The sequence below is a fragment of the Triplophysa dalaica genome, chromosome 6 (assembly GCF_015846415.1).
Source record: "Triplophysa dalaica isolate WHDGS20190420 chromosome 6, ASM1584641v1, whole genome shotgun sequence".
Taxonomy (NCBI): Eukaryota; Metazoa; Chordata; class Actinopteri; order Cypriniformes; family Nemacheilidae; genus Triplophysa; species Triplophysa dalaica.
The window spans coordinates 22,951,552-22,974,159 of record NC_079547.1 but is presented as its reverse complement, the minus strand read 5'-3'; the positions used below and the strand labels follow the sequence as shown (position 1 = coordinate 22,974,159).

At 37.1% G+C, this 22,608-nt stretch overlaps 4 protein-coding genes across 6 annotated transcripts in view; 3 read left to right on the top strand and 1 right to left on the bottom strand.

The window, feature by feature from the left end:
• Nucleotides 1-3,182, top strand: part of tubb1 (tubulin, beta 1 class VI) — a 37,451-nt gene extending 34,269 nt beyond the window's left edge. For all 3 annotated transcript variants that reach the window (XM_056749991.1, XM_056749993.1, XM_056749992.1), the window contains 3 exons: nt 400-508; nt 647-757; nt 1,251-3,182. In XM_056749991.1, the coding sequence (XP_056605969.1) occupies nt 400-508; nt 647-757; nt 1,251-2,383 (1,353 nt within the window). In that variant the 3' untranslated portion in view covers nt 2,384-3,182. The remainder of the gene's footprint in view (nt 1-399; nt 509-646; nt 758-1,250) is intronic.
• Nucleotides 3,183-3,445: 263 nt separating this feature from the next.
• atp5f1e (ATP synthase F1 subunit epsilon) lies at nt 3,446-4,188 on the bottom strand. Its single transcript, XM_056749998.1, has 3 exons — nt 4,029-4,188; nt 3,708-3,832; nt 3,446-3,599 (listed from the first exon to the last, which is right to left on the bottom strand). The coding sequence occupies exons 1-2, from the start codon at nt 4,058-4,060 to the stop codon at nt 3,709-3,711; spliced, it is 156 nt and encodes a 51-aa protein (XP_056605976.1). The 5' UTR covers nt 4,061-4,188; the 3' UTR covers nt 3,446-3,599; nt 3,708.
• A 753-nt stretch (nt 4,189-4,941) lies between these two features.
• On the top strand, nt 4,942-9,424 carry chmp4ba (charged multivesicular body protein 4Ba). The gene is made up of 5 exons (XM_056749997.1): nt 4,942-5,284; nt 7,089-7,266; nt 7,405-7,519; nt 7,612-7,738; nt 7,844-9,424. The coding sequence occupies exons 1-5, from the start codon at nt 5,101-5,103 to the stop codon at nt 7,906-7,908; spliced, it is 669 nt and encodes a 222-aa protein (XP_056605975.1). The 5' UTR covers nt 4,942-5,100; the 3' UTR covers nt 7,909-9,424.
• Nucleotides 9,425-10,305: 881 nt separating this feature from the next.
• ahcy (adenosylhomocysteinase) lies at nt 10,306-22,452 on the top strand. Its single transcript, XM_056749994.1, has 10 exons — nt 10,306-10,461; nt 12,654-12,844; nt 13,801-13,876; nt 15,629-15,781; nt 17,542-17,654; nt 17,824-18,031; nt 18,356-18,443; nt 19,360-19,477; nt 21,379-21,573; nt 21,779-22,452. The coding sequence occupies exons 1-10, from the start codon at nt 10,434-10,436 to the stop codon at nt 21,908-21,910; spliced, it is 1,302 nt and encodes a 433-aa protein (XP_056605972.1). The 5' UTR covers nt 10,306-10,433; the 3' UTR covers nt 21,911-22,452.
• The last annotated feature ends 156 nt before the right edge of the window (nt 22,453-22,608 follow it).

The window sequence follows — 22,608 nt, the reverse complement described above, 5'->3', positions numbered from 1 at the left end:
TTTCATGAAAGGTCATATTTCGCACATGTTAAAAGTATTCAAAATTTTAAATGAATAGAAGTTTGGATTGTAATACGTGTGGCCATAGGGGTGTTCCCCCCACTGTGGTCTACCGAAAGATAAGAGGCACAGACGAGGGTGGCAGGGTGTGCCTTTTTTATCATGGAAATGAGCTCAGCAGTATGTATATGTCAGAGTGGTCGATACAATAAAATTGTGGTAAAAATTAAATGGTGCTCGAAGAATAAGCACTTAAACTGACTTTAACAGATAAATCAGCTCTGTAGAGTTTCCCATATGTGTATTGAAATATAACTATATTTTTTATAGAGTTTGCATTCCTATTTTTAAAATCTAATGTTTGATAAAATAAGTTTCAATTTTTCTGTGTCTTTGCAGTTCTGGGAGGTGATCAGTGATGAACATGGCATTAACAGAGTGGGAGCATATGAAGGTGACACGGACGTTCAGCTGGAGAGGGTCAATGTTTACTTCAATGAAGCACATGGTATGCAAATGTGATTTACGACATCATTACATCCAAGCTTTATATTGCGAAATTAAATAATTGGTCCAGATTATTCTTGGATTTTATATTTGGGAAAATGTTGTAGTTCAATGTCAGAGATGTTTCTTTGCTTCTCAGGTGGGAAATATGTTCCAAGGGCTTTGCTCGTGGACCTGGAGCCAGGCACAATGGACAGTGTGAGGGGCAGTCACATAGGACAGCTCTTCAGACCAGACAATTTTATACATGGTGAGACAAAAGGAAGCACTCAAATTGGATAGAAACAGGACAATATCACCATTGTCCCTCTGAAACCTTTTTTCTCCATGGTGATTTGGAGTGTTTTTTTTAGTCAACCTTTATGTTTGCCACTGTGATTTTTGCAAATATATGACCAATAAAAATATTAATTAGTGCTTGTCAACTTTGACAACACTGGATGCAATCATTTAAGAAGTAAATCGTTTTTCCATTTCCTGAAAAACAGTGCATTTGAACATTCAAGGTTTTATAAGCTTAACTCATAAAATATGCCATAAAGATATATATCTACACCAATGAAGTCTCAAAAAATGAGGTTTTTAATTAACATAATAAGACAGAGGTTGTAAACTTCCATTCATGCAGTCTATTGACTGGGTTCTGGACCAACATCTTTGATATTCATTGAACATGTTCTGCTTGAAGTTTACAGATCATAAGATCATTTTTTCATCCTCTCATCCCCTCTGTTTATCTAAAGGGAATTCTGGAGCTGGCAATAACTGGGCCAAAGGGCACTATACGGAGGGTGCGGAACTCGTGGAGCAGGTTATCGATCGTGTCCGCAATGAAGCCGAGAGCTGCGACTGCATGCAGGGTTTTCAGTTTGTGCACTCCCTGGGCGGTGGCACCGGTTCCGGAATGGGTACCCTCATCATCAATAAGATCCGAGAAGAATATCCCGACCGCATCATGAATAGTTTTAGCATTATGCCCTCACCGAAAGTGTCTGATACAGTGGTGGAACCCTACAACGCAACACTGTCTATTCACCAACTAATTGAGAATTCAGATGAGACATTTTGCATTGATAATGAAGCGCTCTACGACATCTGCTTCCGTACTCTGAAACTCACCACACCGACCTATGGAGATCTCAACCACCTTGTATCCCTAACAATGAGCGGGGTCACCACCTCCCTCCGCTTTCCGGGTCAACTAAACGCTGACCTTCGGAAGCTGGCAGTCAACATGGTGCCCTTCCCGCGTCTCCATTTCTTCATGACCGGGTTTGCGCCACTCACGGCACGTGGAAATCAACAGTACCGCGCCCTCACGGTGCCAGAGCTCACCCAGCAGATGTTCGACACCCGGAACATGATGACAGCATGCGACCCACGTCGAGGACGGTATCTGACCGTGGCGGGCATTTTCCGCGGCCTCATGTCCACCAAAGAGGTTGATGAGCAGATGCTTTCCATACAGCAGAAGAACAGCAACTACTTTGTAGATTGGATCCCTCACAACGTCAAAGTGGCCGTCTGCAACATTCCGCCATGTGGCCTCAAAATGGCGTCTACTTTTATAGGAAACAACACCGCCATCCAGGAGATTTTTAAACGCATAGGGGAGCAGTTTTCTTTGATGTTTAGACGTAAGGCCTTCTTGCACTGGTACACGGGAGAGGGCATGGATGAGCTGGAGTTCACAGAGGCTGAGAGCAACATGAATGATCTGGTTTCAGAGTACCAGCAATACCAGGATGCAACTGCTGATCTGGAGTGGGAAGCAGAAGATGAAGTTACAGAAGAGGAAGGCCTGTCGTCAGCAGTACAGAGCACCAGAGTGGAGATAAAGACTGATGTGGTTACTGAAACGTCTGTCGGGGAATGAGACACAGGCGTTTTTCATCTGGCAAAATTTGAAATTTGCCAGGGGAACAAATGTTATACACACATATACAAAAATGATGTGTGAGAGATTTAATATTCGAACATATTATATTGTAAAAGTTTAAAATATATACATTGTTAACACAATTTATGATTTATATTCTATACTTCATTTATAACTGTTTTATATTGCTCTGCGATGATACAAAACTAGATGAGGACATTTCCCTTGTGCTTGGCTTAAAAAGACATCTCCCATTACTTATTGTCAAAATGTTCAGTATAATCATCGTTTTTTGCAGATCATTTTTATAAACTTACATTATAAGATATTATGCCAATATTATGAAACTTTTAGATTTGACTATTTAAATCAGTGACTAGGAAAATACTATTCCAGGACTTAATATTTCTTATTTCTATTTACAGTCATCTTCAGTATATATAGTGCAGAAAACATAAAAAATATGCTTAGATTCTTAAAATGTAATTTTTACCTCTAAATCCGTTCTCTGTGCTTATGTTGATAAAATCTTTCGTGTTTGAATTAAATATTAATTGCAAGATTTGTGAAGAGTAAACCGTAATCTGGATCCTGTGATTTGAAAAATTATATCAGTCTTGCAATATTGAAGTGTTAAAGTACTGTGTTGGCTACTCTATGTTATACTAATATTGTTTATGCCTTTTCTAAAATTGTTCAAGCTAGATGAAATACATGCGCTTAATTTTTATTTTCAGTTTAAAATGTCAATATTGGTTTTACACTGTATATAAGACAATAAAATTGAATGACTACACGGTTGTCCATTTGATGATAACAAATGCAAAAATCATCAAATCAATGCTTATAACTGACAGTTATTAGAAAGTGTTAATAAGCAAAGACCTGGCCAAAATGAAGACCGCCAGGCACATTTTCCTAAAAACATATTAGCATTTTACCAAAACCTACACTACAATTAAACAAAACAATAAGTGTCTTGATCGAATTAAATCTTAATAGCATAAAACTGAAGTGTATTGCACCCACCAAATCCAAGTAAACAACAAAAAGGCTGTGTAAATTCGAAGCTCTTCATAATTTATTATCAAAAGAACATAACTATTTTAATCCAATCAGGTCATCAGAATTGCAGATATTGCAGACACAAGTGATGAATTTGACAGAATCTGTTGGTTAGGGAATGGAGGGTCATGTGGTTCAATATCATCTCCTGCAAAAAAGCATTACAGACAATTAGTCCATCCCACCATTACATAAGCAAGTACAAAATGCAGTTACTCTACATTAGACATTGCAAAGAAAAGCATTGAATACTTACATCACGCAATCTTCAGTTTAGTGACCTTCACGTTGGATTCTGCGTTTTTAATGGCTTCCTCCTTAAACTTTGGCTTCAGAGCTGATCGAACGACCCTGGCGCAGATGGCCGAGTACCTGATGTAACTACAATTACAAGACAGACATTATTTTCTAAACTGCGTTCATTTAGACATGAGAATATTACGTAAAGAGTGACTATACAGCGCGCATGCGAATATCTGCGCAGATCCAGGTCAAACCAAGTCATATATAACATAGACTGCGCCGCCAGTTAAACAGACGATTTTGTAAGATATAACATTAAAGATTATTTAGATACCTCAGCCCTGCTTGTCTCCAGTACGCAACCATTTTGACACAAATGTGAGTCGTCGATTCACAAACTGCCACAGTGCGAGTTGATCAAGGACGAAGACAAGGCCTGTGGGTACCGGATATCGCGTCTTAGCGAGATTCCGCGGTGTGATTGGCTGGCACACACGTCAATCACAACAATACAACCAATCCCTGCACAATAATTAACGTTAAACTACAAATTAAAAGCTACGTAGTTTATTTAAAAATATTTCATTCATTAATTTAAAACGTTTATTTAATATGAGTTTCTCAAAATAATATGTACTGTTATGCTGAATTTACGTGCAGTAAGTATTATTATGTATGCGATATCAATACTTGTGTATTTTATTAATTAATGTGTACTAAATCCACAAACCCATTTTTGTTTAAATTAAATTAATGTTTCTGAAATTAATTAAATGGTTTTATTTTGATGTATCGTAATATAACGTAAATGTATTTCAATAAAAGGGTAGAATTAGAATGTACAAAAAATAACAAAAATCCAGTTGATTATATTAATTATTTAAACGTCTACTGATTAAAATATACATTTCAAATAAATCAACCATCTATTTTTTAAGATTACCGATGTCATAGAACCTTTTATACAGTCTATGGAAAGAAACCGAATGTCCAATACGTCATGACGTGACTCATGTTCTTGTGACGAAAAGGAAAAATTAGAATGTACAAAAAAATAACAAAATTCCAGTTAATTATATTAATTATTTAAACGTCTACTGATTAAATAAATTTCAAATAAATAAACTATCTATTTTTTAAGGTTACCGATGTGATAGAACCTTTCATACAGTCTATGGATAGAAACCGAACGTCCAATACGTCATGACGTGACTCATGTTCTTGTGACGTGGTGACATCATGCGGCCTGGGCCAGAAAGAGGAAGCGGAGAAAACATCAACAAGCTTGCTGGGTTAGTGACAGTCAGAAACCACGCTTAGGTTCAAGCGGATTTCTTTTTAAAACCGGCACGGACTAGTTGACAAAATCCTGCCACATCAATCCCTGCTGTCGTCCGGGGGGCAAGATGTCTGTGTTTGCGAAATTGTTTGGGAGCGGTGGAAAAGGGGGGAAATCTGCGAGTCCCCAAGATGCTATTCAGCGACTACGAGAGACTGAGGAAATGTTGACGAAGAAACAGGAATTTCTGGAGAAAAAGATCGAGCAAGAGCTCATGACGGCAAAGAAAAACGGGACGAAGAACAAAAGAGGTGAGAGACTGTAGGGTCCTTTTTAACGCTATCTGAAAGGAAGAAGGAAGTTACTAGCTTGCTTGTTAGCTGGTCATAACAGGTTATGTTTGTACTGTGGTTGCCACTGCTTTGCATTAATTTAGACTGCCAAAGACTAATCATGGGAACTTATTGAGGAATATTTGCAGTTTTTTATCAGTCATTAATGCATATGTGTAGTGCCATTTGAGAGCTGTCATTCAAAGGGAGTGTAGGGAATTCCCTATGTAGATTGTAGGTCAGTAGTTTGGCTTTTCATTTGAGTAAATTAGAGTTAAGGGTATGAGCGGTCCTTCTGTTCACCTCTGACCTACACTGGTATCCATGGTGATTATAAACTTATCATCATAGAGAATAAATGTGAACATCTTTGATCAACTTTAGTTAGTTTCTAGATCTCTCGCTGCATTCGAAAATACTTGATATTTTCTGCCTAGCTGATGTGATGTACATAAAAATTGATTACGTTTTACAACTGTTTTTCGAACGTAGAGAATGAAAAGCTTATTTATTTAGAGAGATAACTTCTTATCTTTCTACCCATGTCTAGAATATACAGTTATTATGTTGTCTAAAGTTACAGTGCACTGCCTTGCCCAGACACAGAAACCCTTATTCTTTGTACAACATGTAGCAAAACATGGCAAGAAACTATTTAATAGAACGTGATGGACATGTGTCACTGTTTATGGGTAAAAGCTATGTATCAAAGGTCAATTATTTTGCTACAATTTTACATCGTAGTATAAATATTTGTTAAATATCTTCTGATTCTTTGATTGTGTTGTATTAGTATCTGTTTGTTTATCTTATACCTTTTTTATGTATTTATATCTATATGACTTTTTTATTTTAATGATCAAATATTTTAAAAATGATATGCAAAATTTAAGAGCACACGTATGTTTCAACATCTTTTGTAATTTGATTATACTCTATCAGATATAGAAATCCAGCATGTGTTCATGTATAATTAAATACCAAAAGTTTATATAAATAGAAATGAAAATTGTAAGTATATTAAAGTTACTAAACTTTTGGTTTCATTAATACCCAAACCATGACACTTGTTCATACAACTTGAAATTACAAGTCTGTATTTTCATTCCAAAGCACTTTGTTGCTGAGTAGTACAAATCCACAAATAGCTTCATACATTTTGTTTGATAGTAAAGGTAAAGGACACATCGAAGACAACGAGTTTGTGAAACCTGTAACACAATTCCCTATATAAAGTCCCCAGAATAGAGGCGTTCAATAATTGATTTGATTATCCTGTGAGACGGGTTTAAACACGGCACATAAAGACCTCACCAGGTATGAGCAAGCAGATCATGTGATTGCTATTGTGGGACTGAAGTTTTGTAAAAGTTCAAAGTTCCATTGACTTCATGGAATAAAGTGTTTAATGTGATTGCTCATTGTGCAAATAGCTTTGAGTCAGGTGATGTGTTTGGAATGCCCCTTTAAAACATGATGTCAGAGACGTAAGGGTTTTATTGTATTGTAAAGTGAATGTATTATTCAGACCAGCTCCCATTTGTTGCATAAACAAAGCTGCAGTTTTATTTTTTGGTGTCCTGCGATTGAGTTGAAACGTCTTTCTTTGTTGAGAACTTCTTTTGTCAACATTCAAAATATTAAATCTTTGAACATTTTACAAAACAACATTTGATTCTACAAACCACATACATTTTGATGCAATATCATTCATGAGGGTTTAGTTTGCACTTTTGCTTATTTTTTAATCATACATGTTATCTTTTCTTTCTTATTGAAACAGCTGCATTACAGGCCTTGAAGCGTAAGAAACGATATGAGAAGCAGTTAGCTCAGATCGATGGCACCCTTTCTACCATTGAGTTCCAGAGGGAGGCGCTAGAGAATGCTAACACTAATACAGAGGTCATCAAGAATATGGGCTTCGCTGCGAAGGCCATGAAGGCTGCTCATGATAACATGTAAGGAGTTTATGACGTTTTTTGAAGTAGTAACTACATTACAAATTCATGCACAAAATTACAGTTGTTGCCTTGCAAGAACACAGCTTGTCATTGCTTGAGAAAAAAATATAATGTGTCTTTCTGCTGTGTCTTCAGGGACATTGACAAAGTGGATGAACTCATGCAGGACATCACAGAACAGCAGGAGCTGGCCCAAGAAATTTCAGACGCGATCTCAAAGCCAGTCGAGTTTGGGGAAGAATTCGATGAGGTACGACGAAACGTTTATTGCACGGCTATTGATGTGTGCATCTTGTTTTGTGTGCGTGTGCTTATTTGTGTTATGATTGATTGTTATTTTAGGATGAGCTGCTGGCTGAACTGGAGGAGCTGGAGCAGGAAGAGCTGGACAAGAACCTTCTGGAGATCGGAGGCACAGAGAATGTACCATTGCCCAATGTGCCATCCACATCCTTACCATCCAGACCCGGTAAAGAAACACATACACACAACTTCTCTATATATGTGGTGTCAAAACCATGGTTTAAACCACAATAATCACTAACATGATTTTCCTATGCATTTGTGATTTTAGCAAAGAAGAAGGAAGAAGAGGATGAGGATGACATGAAAGATCTGGAAGCATGGGCTGCAAATTAATGCCTGTTCGGCTCTAGTAAAACCCATACACACTACACACTCAAATTCCTGTTACAAAAGGACCTGGAAGGGCTCCACAGTATGTTAAAGTATGACGTTTTAATGTCTAAAATAGCTTAATATATAAACACACATGAGGAAAAAAAACACTAATGCTACCGCTTCAAATCCAAACATGTCTGCCAGGCTTAAAGTCAACACACTCCTCCGAGCTTTTGCTCGTTCTTTCTTGGTCTCATCTGGACTGTTCCCACAAGACGGCTTGTTGTAATGTGTTTTTGTGTGTGGCCCTCCATTACCTGTGAAAGTTGTTATATATTTTTTTACATTTGCATCACACAGAGCCCTCAGCTTGCATCTTGTTCCGAGAAAACCAAGGAAACCCTTTGCACGCAAGGGATGTACAATATTTGTTTCAAGTCTGTTGTTTTTGGAACATGCGCTTTTATTCGTTTATTTTAGAGTGGAACCTGCGTTTTGTGTGCACTTATTTCACTTTTTCCACTGTTGATCATGTAACTCCTGTTTGATTCTGTGTATATCAAGCATTTCAGAATATTGTTGGTGGGTGGAGTTTAGGGTCTTCCCATGTACAATAATCTTAGTCCAGAAAGGATGTCCTATATCAGCACTTAAGCTAAATGAGTACAAGTCTTGGTCTCTCTTTTGGGCCTGAAGTGGGCATGAAGGTGTTGTGATCATTAAGGATATGTTTTGTGATATCACAATCCACCTCCTAAACATACGTCAGTTTGAGTGGTGAGACTGTACAACTTCTACTGTACATAGAATCTCTCTTTAATGGCATGATGGTTTACACAGTATCCTGAAACAATGGGATGCCCATTACACTCTTTCACTCCAGAATTGTGTACTGTATTTGAGATATTTTAGAAATGCTGGTTTGTGACTAAAGGAATAAGTGTTTATATCCAAGTTTTCTTGCCAAAATGGTTTTTGAAATGGGTGTTGTATAAGGGAAAAACTGACAAGGTTGTAGATTTGAGATGTTTGTGTAATTTTTTGTGTGCTGGTGAAGTGTGAATGCATTCAGATAGATTTGTAAAAGAATAGGCAGCACAGAGATGTATAGCATGCTTTGGTAACACTTTACAACGATTCATTTGTTAACGTTAGTTAACTAGTTAACATGAGCGAACAATGAACAACTGTATTTGTATTAACAAATGCTGTAAAAACAATATTGTTCATTGTTGGTTCTTGTTAGCTATTGCAGTAACTAATGTTTATTGTGAGGTGTTACCCATCATGCTTTATTTTACAGAGAGCACTATTGTAATGTTCTGGTACTACGTTTTTATTCATTTCCTCACTTCTGTTTATCAAAGCGTGTTGTATTGAATAATCAGAGGGGAAATCATTTCTTAACATTTAACTTTTTATTTATGAGAATATGTCATTTACATTGTTTATTGTTTGTTTGTAAAAAGGGCTGTCACCTTTTTGCACTGACCTATGTTCTTCTCTCCCTTTTCAATGTATTCCTTCAACCTACCTACAATAAAAAAATTGCCATCAACCCTGTTTTAGATTTTTTATTCGTTTTTAATATTTAAAGAACCAACCTACCTTAGTTTGTTTTTAAGGTTTTTGAAAAGTGATTTGTAAGGATGACATTTCTAGGGAGGCCAGAGACATTTGCAGTAAAAGACAAAAATACATTGTAAGGGTCAAAATTATCGATTTTTCTTTTATGCCAAAAATCATTAGGATATTAAGTAAAGATTTTGTTCCAAGAAGATTTTTTATAAATTTTCCTATATTAAATATATGAAAACTTTATTTTTGTGAGCGGGTGTCTGCTACAGCGCCTCTGATTAACAACTTCAAAGGTCATTTTCTCAATATTTTCATTTTTTTGCACTCTCAAAAAAAGTTGTAAAAGTTTGTATCTCAGCCAGATATTGTCCTACTCTATCAACTCATACATTGATAAAAATCGTATTCATTCAGCTTTCCGATTATGTAAAAATCTAAATTTCGCAAAACTGACCCATAAGACTGTTTTTTATGTCCAAGGTCACATATGTGTCTATAGTAAGAGTCTGATATATTGACATAAAATATTGGAATAGCAACATTTATTTATAAAAAGTAAGCAGCCTCTATAGATAACACCACCATACACAGATCCGCTTCATGCAGGCAAATATTTGCAAAACACTAACACTTCAACTAAAGCAAGTTGGAACTTGTACTTGTGTGACAAATCCAAAATTTCTCAAACTTTAACAAGACGCCCTAAATCGAACTACTGGGAATCCTCATTGGTTTCTGTAGTGTAGACTGGACACGCCCAAGACAGCTTATTTAGAGCAACGAGGCGGGATATATTTCGGCCAATAGGAAACGATAAGGCAGCACGACCTCATGAATATTACAATCACCGGTGGTACACACTTATATTCAAGTTCACGTTACAGTTATTTCCCTTCTGCACCCCGGTCCACAGCCTGACTCCTGACAGACCCGTATCAGTCCCACTCAACGACAACACATCAAATATGTCCGAGAAGCTTCCGTTCAAAGTTGGTAAGTATGAACTATTTCATTCATTACTTTAACGTTAAATCAATGCTGTTCAACGTGTAAATGCGATGATACTTTACCCGCCAATGCTAATTAACGTTAGCCACTTTCGCTTCACTTGATATGTAAATCGTGTTTGCTTCTAGCTAACATAGTTTGGCTATTTACTAAAGGTCTTGGTTTATGTTTAACTGTGCATTAATCTTACAGAAAAATTTAGGAGCTTGTGCATACAATTGTCACATGGCAGTCATTGTCAGCACAGCCTTGCACGAGACGCTCACTTGCAAACCAGCACCTTTAAAATAACACTTCGCACTGTTTACCGATCTCTTTCACAACAGTATTAAGCATATTGCTTACTTCCGTAATATTGTGCATGCATTTATATGTAACACCTGCCCAACAAGCTAGCGTGGTTGCATTCTGAAGACGCGAGAAGGAAAGTTTGGAAGTTGTAGTTTTTGTGTACATTGTAGCTGCTCTTACGCATGAACGTTTCTACGCGACAGAACTACACTACCAACAATCCTGCGCGCACAAGCGCCGCCACTTTCATTGAGTGCCGTCGGCGAATATTGCAACGTTGTGCAACGTAAATCTGCACGTGGTTAACTAGGGATTAATGTTTCGCAGTAAAATATCACTATTACGCTAGATTCTGTAAAATACAGAGTTTATATCGTCACTATCTTGTTGGCCACACGTCAGGATAATTGAAGTTACAGGACTTGACAGCTGTCACACAGTCATTTGAAACGTTTCTTGTTGTTCACTAAATCTCTGATTGTCTCACCGCAGATAAGGCGATAGTAGTTCAATAGTAAATCCAGCTGGACTTTGATCCGAAGCCTTGAGTGCAGAGTTCAGTCTGTCAAAATGATCTGCAGAAATATCAATGAAAAACGTTCTTCATTCAGTGTGGGGTCCAATGTATTGCAATACAAAGTAACTGTAATTAAACTACATTTCTCCTGTAGAAATATACTCTTGAAAAGTGCTGGTTTAAATATGAACAAGACTCAACTCTTGGTTCAGATCAGCCAAGTTTATGCCCATATTTCGGATAAAAAACAGCCAAATTGAGTCTAAATTAAGAAAAAGTTCTAGAAAGTTAGAAATGCATTTGCTTTGTTGGAAGGGCTATGAAAATATATGCATTGAAAGTGCAATGTTTAGTTTAAGTGAATCTTTTATTTTAGATATTATGTTCAATATTTCTTCTTTATTAAAGTAATAGTTCACCCAAAAAATGAAAATGCTGTCATCATTTACTCACTCTTGTCATTTCAAACCTGTATGACTTTCTTCCGGAAAACACAAGAATGTTGTTTAGTGGCACCCATTCAATACAATAGAAGTGAATGTGTGCCGGGGAATGTTCATTTACAGACTTTTTTCATAATATCTTCTTTTGTGTTCTGAGGAAGAAAACAAGTCATACATGTTTGGAATGACAAGAGTGTGAGTAAATGACAGAATTTTCTTTTTTTGGGGTACCAACCCTTTCACTAAAGAGGCATACTGTTGTTGAATTATTACATCAATTCAAGCAATTGTTGAAAAACTGTAGCTACAGTTTTATTATTGTTTATTGAGTCAAGAGTTGCCTTTTTTAATAGCTTTTTTTATTGTGAAGGGAGTTTGTCATTTGTTTATATTTTTTGTGTTATGAATGTTTTTATAAAGCTAAGCTATGCATAGCTGGCTAAACTATTCCATGTATGCATTTAAAGTAAATATAAAAATACAAATACTTAAAGAAACATTTATTTATAATGTTTTATGTAGTCAATATACATTTAGACTGCGTAATCATTTATATGCAATATTACAAATTTGATGACTAATTAATTAATTACTGAAGTAACTTACCCAGCATTGGTAACTATTAAAGTTCATGCGAGTACTAGTACAGAATGTAATGTTAAATCAGTGCACACTAGTAAAGTCTTGGTACAGGGGTCTTGTTTGCTGTGTGTGCACATGATTTGTAAAAGAGAACGTGGGTGCCTGGTTTCATGACATGTTAGGTATTTGGTTTTGGGTGTCATCTGTGGAATTCCATTTCTGGATGGCCCAACATGAATGTTTTATACATAAGTCTCATCCCTATTCATAACTTCTTGTCCAATCCTGAAGTTCTTTTAGTAATTGTCATGTTTATAATTTGTTGACATTTTCTTTCTCTCCAGCTGATATCAGCTTGGCCGATTGGGGACGCAAATCCATCGAAATAGCCGAGAATGAGATGCCCGGTCTGATGAAAATGAGGGAGCTTTACGGCAAGTCCAAACCCCTGAAAGGCGCACGGATCGCGGGCTGCCTTCACATGACCCTTCAGACCGCCGTGCTCATTGAAACCCTTATTGCCATGGGAGCTGAGGTGAGGACACACCTACTGGACACAAATCAAGCAGCAAATAAAGGGCCATAAACATCATTTTTTTTCCCATTTATTATGATAGTACCATTGTGTTTATGATAATCATTTATAAGTGTAGAAAACATCAAGCACCTATGTGTTAATAATTTATAGTGTACTAAATGACGGTACTGTCTATGTTCTGTTTTTGTAAGGTGACATTATTGTCTAATATAATATAATGTCTAGCCATTATTTGTGCCTTTTCCTTCGCTTTGGAGATGAGATTTCGATAGCATTCTGTCATTTTGCTTCATCCAAGCAGCCATGACACTTGGTTGCGGGTTAAATTAAGTGGAGGTATCGATACATTTTGTGTCAATGTGGAGGTACAGCTTTGACAAATTTAGGGCAGAATGTTTTTTTACTCTTATTTGTGAGATTATTCAAGTAGAGGTTCTAGCAGTATATCAACGTTTTCCATATCATGATTGTTTTTGGTTGAGATGCCAAAATGGGACCTGCGTCAACGTATTAAACGTTTTATTTTGTGCTTTTGCTGCTTTTAAGGAGTTCTCGTTGGGTTCAACTTTTTAAACTCCTCTCTTAATTTTAATTTGGATGTTACTTTGTGTTATTTTTAAATTTCGGATCTGCTCGGTTTTTATTCATTCACATACAAAAGCTTCAATTAAACCTTGAATATCATCAGTTTTTTTTTTAGACAAAATAACAAATGTTGCCGAAAATTGTTAGTGTTGCAGAAGTAATTCTGTTCATTGAATTTATTTAGTTTAAAATATTTTAATAGAGTCGATATTGTGACCCCAGTTTTGTGTATCATATCAAATAATGAGCTGAGTATATCATGGTCATGGATATAAAGATTAGATCCTTTAGTTGCATCATCCTTCATTTCTCTTTAACCGCCTCCCATTCTCTCTTTTATAATTTCTTTCTCTCCACTTTTGCTCCAGGTCCAGTGGTCCAGCTGTAACATATTCTCCACCCAGGATCACGCAGCATCTGCCATTGCGAAAGCCGGCATTCCAGGTAACCGAAAGTAACTACATAGCCATTGCCAGTTTTTTTGCTTATTACTTTCATACACACCATTGCCTAAAGGGGTCATGGGCAGCATCTCACGTGTTATCTTCTTGCCTAGGGCGCAATGTGAGCTGCGACTGCTATTGGTAACAGGTGTTAGTGTGGTAGTCGATTTGTTCCGTAACCACAGGTCTGGTGTAATACCTGCTGTTTGCTCTAAGGCAGTGTAATCAATTGTAGATAAGGATAGACCCAGAGAACAAGGTTTAGTGTAATCACCCTGTAGTCCGAAGCTAAATGCAATATAGAATCAGCAGAGACTGGTTTAATCTTTACATTTGACCTGCCGTTTTCGATGGACTAAGAGCTGAAGGCAAAAGATAAACTGACACGTTTGTTATTGACATTGCATAATATGGATTTAAAATGTTGTTTTTACAGCACATTTGCGCCTCATTTATGGAGCAGGAGCAGAAAGAATTTGTGTAAATTCGTTCTGACGTAAATTTTTGGATTCATGAAAATGTTTGTAGTTTTAAATCTTAGTCTGTACGAAAGAAATTTACACCAGCTCCTTGCAACGAATGGTGTGTAAAATATTAAAACGATGTATTCTTTTTTGACATACTGATGACACTGTCTTTTGATGCACTATGTATCTTAATGATATTTTACACATTCTTCAGCCCTGTCTTTCATTAGTTTGTTTGTCTTTTATTTTGGGTAAAACAGCAAGCTATAGTCCCATTTTTACACAGCCTTCCAATCACAGTGGAGGAGGGGCGGGACAAACATCACATTGTCCTACCATTATACACAACAATGGAGAAAATAATATTGCTGGTTACTGTATTTTATATTTTAGGAATATCATTTAAAATAAGATACACGAAACATGTTACTGTTGGACACATTCCAAAACGTCTCTGGAAAAAAATGCGTGCCTACAAGGCGCTCAAGCGCCACCGGCTGGACGATTTCAGAAGAGCACCAGACATCGCACTTTGCTACAAATGTTTTGGTGGACAAATGTTAATTCATAAATTTATTGTTTGGCATATAGCTTATTAGTCTCTTATGCTTTTACGCAATATAACGTGCCAAACCACAGCAGATACGTCATTTGCAAAGCTGTTATTCATAGGTGGGGATCATGCTAATTTTCAATGAGTGTGCATGAACACAATATTTACGAATGATTGGAATTCATTAAAATACATACATTTTACTATCAAATCCGACGTTTACGAGGTATTTGTGAATCTGGACAAGAGTTTTCGGGAAGGTCAGTATTACACGTTAATAACTCTGAATTTACTCATTTATTTACGAATGTTACATGAATGAGGCCCAATGCATATACATGTGAAGATTATTTTAAGTTCCATAGGATTTTACAGTCTATGGTTCCTTTGTTGCAACTAGCTTAAGTGGAAGTTAGTAGTTTTGGGAAAACTTTACAATAAGGTTATATTTGTAAATGAATTGGCTATTGTTTATCAATCTGTTTTTCTTGTTGGTAATTTTGTATTTTAGGGTAACGCTTTACAAAAATGTTCCATTTTGTAAATGTAAACGTGCACTTATATTTGTTAACATGCACTAATAATAATGAATGATGTAAAAGTATAAAATGTTACTTGATGTGCATTTTAACAGCACCGTAGGCTGACATAGGACTAAGATGTCGTCAGATTTTTGCTTCTTTGCTGACGGAGATAAAGTCATAAATGTCTATTATGTTTCTTTTGATTGCAGTGTATGCCTGGAAGGGAGAGACTGATGAGGAATATGTGTGGTGTATTGAACAGACCATCTACTTCAAAGACGGTCAGCCCCTTAACATGATCCTCGATGATGGTGGAGATCTGACCAATCTGGTGCACCAGAAATATCCCAAACTGCTTGCAGGTAGGATGTTGTCTGCTTTTAAAAGCAGACATTCACTATTATTTTTTGGTCTGCTGATCTTCATATTAAAACCAAATTTTAGTATTCGAATATAGCCTACGAGTCAAATGGGCTCTTGAAAGCATTTCTTTTTAATGGTTTTACAGTGGTTGTAAAATTAAGTATAATTTTACTGGCCTGGTGATTTACCAATTTGAACTATACTTGGACTGTTCTTTAGCATCCTCTAGATGGCACCCTTATCCAAGCTGTCCTGATCTAGGCTCTACAAAAACAGACATTCATTATTGAATCGGTTCAATCTCAGATAAACACTTTTTCAGCATTTCTAATGGTCAACAAAAGTTTCACCATTTCTTTCTTCAAATCTAATAGAAGCCACTCAAGCGTTATTTTGTTAGACGTGAGCCGTCTGTCTGTTATGAGCTCATGCCATGTGGAAAATTGAAAAGCATATATTATACTTTTCCCATGGATTCTGTGATATGAAAATAAATGCCGTTTTATTGACAGAGAATGAACATCATTTGACCTCACCTTTACTCTGGAGGTTTGCGGTCAGGCTGACTCGAGTGTTCCTATAAATTTTTTTCAAAATTTAAGGCCTTCAGATTTACAAGGCTACTTTGACCTCTGCCCTGTGTTGGGGTTCAACATATGGACTTCTGATTCTAAGAAGCAGCTCATGAACATGTCAACGTGATACTTTTAACAAGACATTTAAACCAGGTCACCCATGAAATATTGTTCCTCAAAAGTACAAGATTGGATTTAAATAATTTGGGGACTGATGATTAACACTGAGCAAGCCTGTTAAGAAGGGGTTTCGTCAATTATTATTTTTGTAATATTGTCATGTCATTAAAGGGATAGTTCACCCCAAAATAAAATAATTTATTCAAAATCTTTTTTTTTCTTTTTTTTCTATGGAACATAAAAGAAGATATTTTGAGTCTCTGTGGTTTTGTCTCAATACAATAGACGTCAATGCGAGTGTGTTATTTGGTTACCAACATTCTTCAAAATTTCTTCTTTTGCGTTCTGCAGAGAAAGTAAGTCATTCTGGTTTGGAATGACATGAGCGTTAGTAAAAGATAAAATAATTTCTTAACCTTTGTTTTGGTGTATGAAAAAATATATAAAACTGAAACATATTCTGTCTGTTATTTGTACATCTTAATAGTTGGCTGTACTATGTACAAGGTTGCAAGTCAACATATCCCTCAAGATTTAGCCCCTGACGTGTGAAGTACGGTCAATATTTGGCCTCTGTGCTTCTGACCAATCAGCTTTCAGGAAATAAATCCGTTCATAATAGGAAGCATTACATGTTATTCTTTTGTATGTTTTCAAATACAGTTCATTGTGTATCTTAGTATTTTTTTTTCTTTTTCTGGTGGCTTAAATCCAGGAATGTGTTGCCCCGTGATGCTTTTGGCTCGTGGGATCCTTTACAAAATTGTGATTTATCCAGAAGACAATGCGTGAAGGGCAATGATAATTGCCCAAGTCGACAGTTTAATGTCTCATTCGTTCAAGTCAAGAACATCAATTTGGGGTCAAACGATAGTTTTAGCATTGAGCGTGAGCGGTAACCTTATGTGTTAATTTTGGACCGCGCCGATTCCTCAGAGATCTCAGACTGTGCATTCCTTTCAAACAGATGCATGGAGCTCGTTTCCGTGCGTCGTTTTTTTTGTAACGTCCACCAAACTCGTTCCAGAAGATAATGAACACATCTCTTTCTGTCGCCCCTTCAGGAATCAAGGGCATCTCTGAGGAGACCACGACAGGAGTTCACAACCTCTACAAGATGTTGAAGAAAGGAGAACTTAAAGTTCCAGCCATCAATGTCAACGACTCCGTTACCAAGGTAACCTAATATTTCATAACCGCACAGAACATGCTGTCTGTGTTCCCATCACGTGATGTTTTGTTCGCACACATGTGTTAGCGTTTTGTGCGTTGTTCTATCACATGGCAACAATAAATAAACCAGTATTTGTGAAAAGTTTGTTTGACTGCAAATGCTTTGTTTTTAGAGTAAGTTTGACAACTTGTATGGCTGCCGCGAGTCTTTGATTGACGGCATCAAGAGAGCCACGGATGTGATGATTGCGGGGAAGGTGGCGGTGGTCGCGGGCTACGGCGACGTCGGAAAAGGGTGCGTTCAGGCTCTTCGGGGATTTGGTGCTCGCGTCATCGTCACTGAGATCGATCCAATCAACGCTCTTCAGGCGGCTATGGAAGGTACGATTTTGTCTTTTGTTTTGCCTCTTTATTTAAGTGCTTTCAAATACAGCTGATTTCAGAGACATGAAGTTTTTATCGTAGTCGACAGCGGCAATTGTCTGTATGTGAGTCGTGTCCGATGGCGACAGAATGATTAATCTGATGATATAAACCCAATTCAAGTTCAGGATTGGGAATCAAGAGCTGGTCCCATTTCTTGTCGTGACTTTGTGTATTTTCCAAAATGTCATTTCTTGAAAGCAGCTGTAAGCGAGTGCCAGGCTTATTTTGGAACAGTTGATCCATTTCATGTATTTATTGGCTTATGCTGTCATTTCTCAGGCTATGAGGTGACCACCATGGATGAGGCCTGCAAGGAGGGCAACATCTTTGTGACAACCACTGGCTGTGAGGACATTCTCCTTGGCAGGTTTGCGAAACATTAGTCAAGCGTTACACATCCTCTGACAGACAGCAGCGACGCTGTTAGGCCTGACGCCACGGCTTAACACAGAACACTATCTGTATCACGCTGACTTTCACCTGTTATAACTCTGTTCAAGTATACAGAATAAAAGACAAGTTTATATTATAGCATATGGAAAAGGTCAAATCTAAGAACAGAAGGTATCGAGTTATTTTTGTTGGTTGTTTCTCTGCTTTGCGCAAGATCTTTTTTAAACTTTTCTTTTGAAGAAGTTTCCGGAGACGTCTGATTTACTAGACACCTTGACAACCCTATTAAAGGAATTCTCACACTGTGAGCCAACTGTTCATAAGTGCACATGAATCGCTTCTTTAGGGTAAGGTGAGCTCGGGGCTTTGAGTGAAGTGGAAAAACCCCTGTGAACATCAAACATACTCAACATCACGTTCTCTTTTCTACCACATATGAGTGCAATACTGCGACCGAGTGCTTGTGTGTCTTTTGTATGTTGAGGTGAGCGTGTTATCAGAACAGATCTGGGTTGTGTGGGGGTGTGGGCCTCTATGATAAATGGTACGGATGATGACACAGGGGCTGGTAGAGCACAAACTGCTGTTTGGCATTATCTACAGATGTTGGAGCTATGTCTTAGATTCCTCTGGAAGGTTTCGGAGTCGATGGGATGCGTTTCAAGCAGGCAGTCTGCAAGTCACTCTGGCACACATGCGATCCAAAAAAGATTTTTTCCCAGAATGATTTATTAAATGTTTCATCCTGTACGCTTTTTGCACTGGCCTAATTACATTTGTTCCAAGAGGTAATTGTTTTCCTTTAGCTGGAAATGGAAGTGAATGAAATCTGGGTGGTGTAAATACTGTATGGACGGCATCAGGTGTTGATTGGTGTTTTTTCCTCACAGACACTTTGAGCAAATGAAGGATGACTCCATCGTCTGCAACATCGGACACTTCGACTGCGAGATCGATGTGAAGTGGCTCAATGACAACGCAGCCGAGAAGGTCAACATTAAAGCTCAGGTATGACATAATATAATATTTTCTACCTGGTTTAAGCAGTACATAACGCTGTAAGAATTACTCGACAACAAATATTTAAGGATGTGTGCAAGTGATGCCCAGTTATAATTTGTTAGACTTTTTCAATTTTGTGTAATTTTTTTAAATATGAATAAAATAATAATGAATGAGAAAAAATATATAAGGGTTGATAACAACTAGGGGTGTGCGATATGACGATATTAGATCGCGAACGATTAAAATGACTGCACGATCCACTTTTTCGGGAAAATCGTTAAATCGTCCTATATAGTGCTGTTCTATAGAATTCGTCAACATACTTGCGATAGATTGCGCCATGTTAACAAGCTCGTATACGTTGCTTGTGAATTCAGTAAGATTAAGTGACGCTGTCAGTGAAGATGGAGGGAAAAACGGAGGACTTGGTCCCTAAAAAAAGTTCTCCATCAGTAATAATGAAATGGTTTGGGTTTTCCCCAACTGACACGGCCCAAACAACAGTTATTTGCACATGTGGCAATGATAAGATTCGAGCGTCGTAAGGCAACACAACGAACCTTTTTAACCACCTCAAAATAAAAGGGACTGAAAGAGTATGCCGACAGTCAAATTATAAAGGGATCCCACGCGAGTAAATCAGGTAGGCTACAACCAAGCATACAGAAACTAAAAGGCCTAAACAACGACTTTACCGAAAGAACCATTTGAGAAAACAAACACGTATCCGTATGACAGAACGAGCAAGCGCTGGAAAGATGTCACTGACGTGGTCGCATTTTACCTGGCCAAAGACATGATTCCCATAAAGACTGTGGAAAATGAGGGCTTTAAAAAACTGCTCAAAGTCGTAGATCCACGTTACGAAATACCCAGCCAAAAATATTTATCCTCCACGTCCATTCCACAGCTTTACTCCGAGTGCCGCAACAAGATGAAAAACAAAATTCAAAATGTAAAGTTTTTTGCTAACAGCTGATTTATGGTCTTGCACTTGCATTAAATATTCTTCATAATATAAATTGTAAAGAGTATATTTTTATATGGGGACTTAGTTTGGCTGTATTGAAGCCCCTTTAATTTGCAAAATAGTCTTAAAACCAACTTGAAGAAGAACCGCGATTGAATCGTGATCTATCTGGAAAAAATCGTGATTTGAATTTTTTTTCTAGATCGCCCACCCCTAATAACAACAATAATTGATAAGTAGACAATTACATAAAAATAACATTAATTACAACTAAACATAAATTATAAATGATTCAACCAAATTTATTTGAAAATTTTTCAAATAATTTTTTTTCTAAACCAGATGTTGATTTCTTGATAAAATATATATATATTTAGTGCCTTTTAAGAGATATTATATTGTTGACTAAGTGTTTTATAAACGTTTAAATAATACATATTTTTAAGTTTTGCTTTATTACAAATTAATAACTTGTTGTTATTATTATTATTATCTTTCACATAATTTATTTAAACAAGTTTTTTATTTAAGATTGAATGATGCCGAGTAATACAGAACATGAAATGTGAAATGACAAGAGGTTGAGTAAATGATGATAGAATTTTCATGACCACTTTAATGATATATTTGATGTAATGCTTTAATGCTCAGATCTTATAATTCGTGATTTTAAATTTCTGCCATAAATAAATTAATATTAGTCACCCTTTATGTTTGTCACTTCTGCGGATATCTAATTCAACCAATACAATAATAACAAAATAACAAAAATTGTAAATAATTACGTCATATTAAAAGTACTTGGTTTTTCCATTTCCTAAAAAACAGAAATTTGCGCATCCGCGGTTTTGGAAGGACGGATATGATACAGTATTATATTATTTATTGGTTTGAATTAGCACAGTCAAATATCCTTCTGCCGTCTTTCATACAGGTTGATCGCTACCGTATGAAAAATGGCCGTCACATTATTGTTCTGGCTGAGGGACGTCTGGTGAACCTGGGCTGTGCCATGGGCCATCCGAGCTTCGTAATGAGCAACTCGTTCACCAATCAGGTCCTTGCCCAGATTGAGCTGTGGACCAACACCAGCAAATACCCACTGGGTGTCTACTTCCTGCCTAAGAAGGTACAGTAACAAACATAGTCTGGGTATAATCACAATCTGTTATCATTGTCCAGGTTTTATTACCAAACCTAGACAGTATTTGGGGTTTTTAATTCAGATTTTTGGGGTGGTGGGGTTAAACATTGTAAAGTTGAAGCATCATGTATCAAAATAAATGCATGGTCCTAAATCAGACCACTAAATCATACCCTCTTTTCACATGCAGCTGGACGAAGAGGTCGCCGAGGCCCACTTGGACAAACTCGGCGTCAAGCTGACAAAACTCTCAGTGAAGCAAGCCAAATACCTAGGTCTGCCCAGCGAGGGTCCCTTCAAACCTGACCACTATCGCTACTGAGTAGCATTGACCAATCACGGCTTTATCTGCGGGTTTGGAAGAGACAACACAATCGCTCTTGTACCAAATCAGGAAAATTGTGCCAGTTACCATTGCGGCTACAATAGTGCTTTAATTGTGTCTCTCGCTCAAACTGTGAGCCTCTGTGAGTTTGCAAATGTCGTTTTTTTTTTTTTCCCCTCATCGATATCAAAAGTGCAGCCCTGAACATATTGTGTTGTTTGCATTCCCTGTTTTACATAACGGTTAATAAAAAAGCTAAATCCTGCCGCTAGGCATGTCATTAAGTGTCACTCTTTTTACGCAGATCTTGTAACCCTGTACAATACATTCACATGCTGGGTCCTTTTTTCTAAAATGATTCCAGTAGCTCCACGAACGGAGACGCTCTTCTGGTCATGCATACTTTTGTAAACCCACCAAAAGATTGAAATTTTAATTGTTTCACTATTAGCAAGCGGTGTGAATGAGCGGGTCTGGGTCTTTATTCTTGTTACATCTCCTCATGTAAGACCTGATGAAATAAATGTGCTTCTTCTTTATTAAGTGGTCCTTTTTTATGTGCATTTCATTGAGGTTGATAGGAAATCATTTGATCAGTTTATGCTTCAAATTTGACTTGAAGTAATTTGGTTTAAGACTTGAAATATGTTTTTTACTTCGTGAAAATGCCGATAGTGTCAATTTAGAGACGTGTT

Excerpts from the sequence above, each read along its gene's own strand:
- ahcy (XM_056749994.1), top strand. The coding sequence starts at position 10,434 with ATGTCCGAGAAGCTTCCGTTCAAAGTTG. Across the intron at positions 12,845-13,800 it reads TTATTGCCATGGGAGCTGAG|GTCCAGTGGTCCAGCTGTAA; the intron begins GTGAGGACACAC and ends CTTTTGCTCCAG. Across the intron at positions 18,032-18,355 it reads TCTTCAGGCGGCTATGGAAG|GCTATGAGGTGACCACCATG; the intron begins GTACGATTTTGT and ends GTCATTTCTCAG.
- atp5f1e (XM_056749998.1), bottom strand. The coding sequence starts at position 4,060 with ATGGTTGCGTACTGGAGACAAGCAGGGCTGAG. Across the intron at positions 3,833-4,028 it reads TGGAGACAAGCAGGGCTGAG|TTACATCAGGTACTCGGCCA; the intron begins GTATCTAAATAA and ends TTGTAATTGTAG.
- chmp4ba (XM_056749997.1), top strand. The coding sequence starts at position 5,101 with ATGTCTGTGTTTGCGAAATTGTTTGGGAGCGGTGGAAAAGGGGGGAAA. Across the intron at positions 5,285-7,088 it reads CGGGACGAAGAACAAAAGAG|CTGCATTACAGGCCTTGAAG; the intron begins GTGAGAGACTGT and ends TTATTGAAACAG. Across the intron at positions 7,739-7,843 it reads ATCCTTACCATCCAGACCCG|CAAAGAAGAAGGAAGAAGAG; the intron begins GTAAAGAAACAC and ends TTGTGATTTTAG.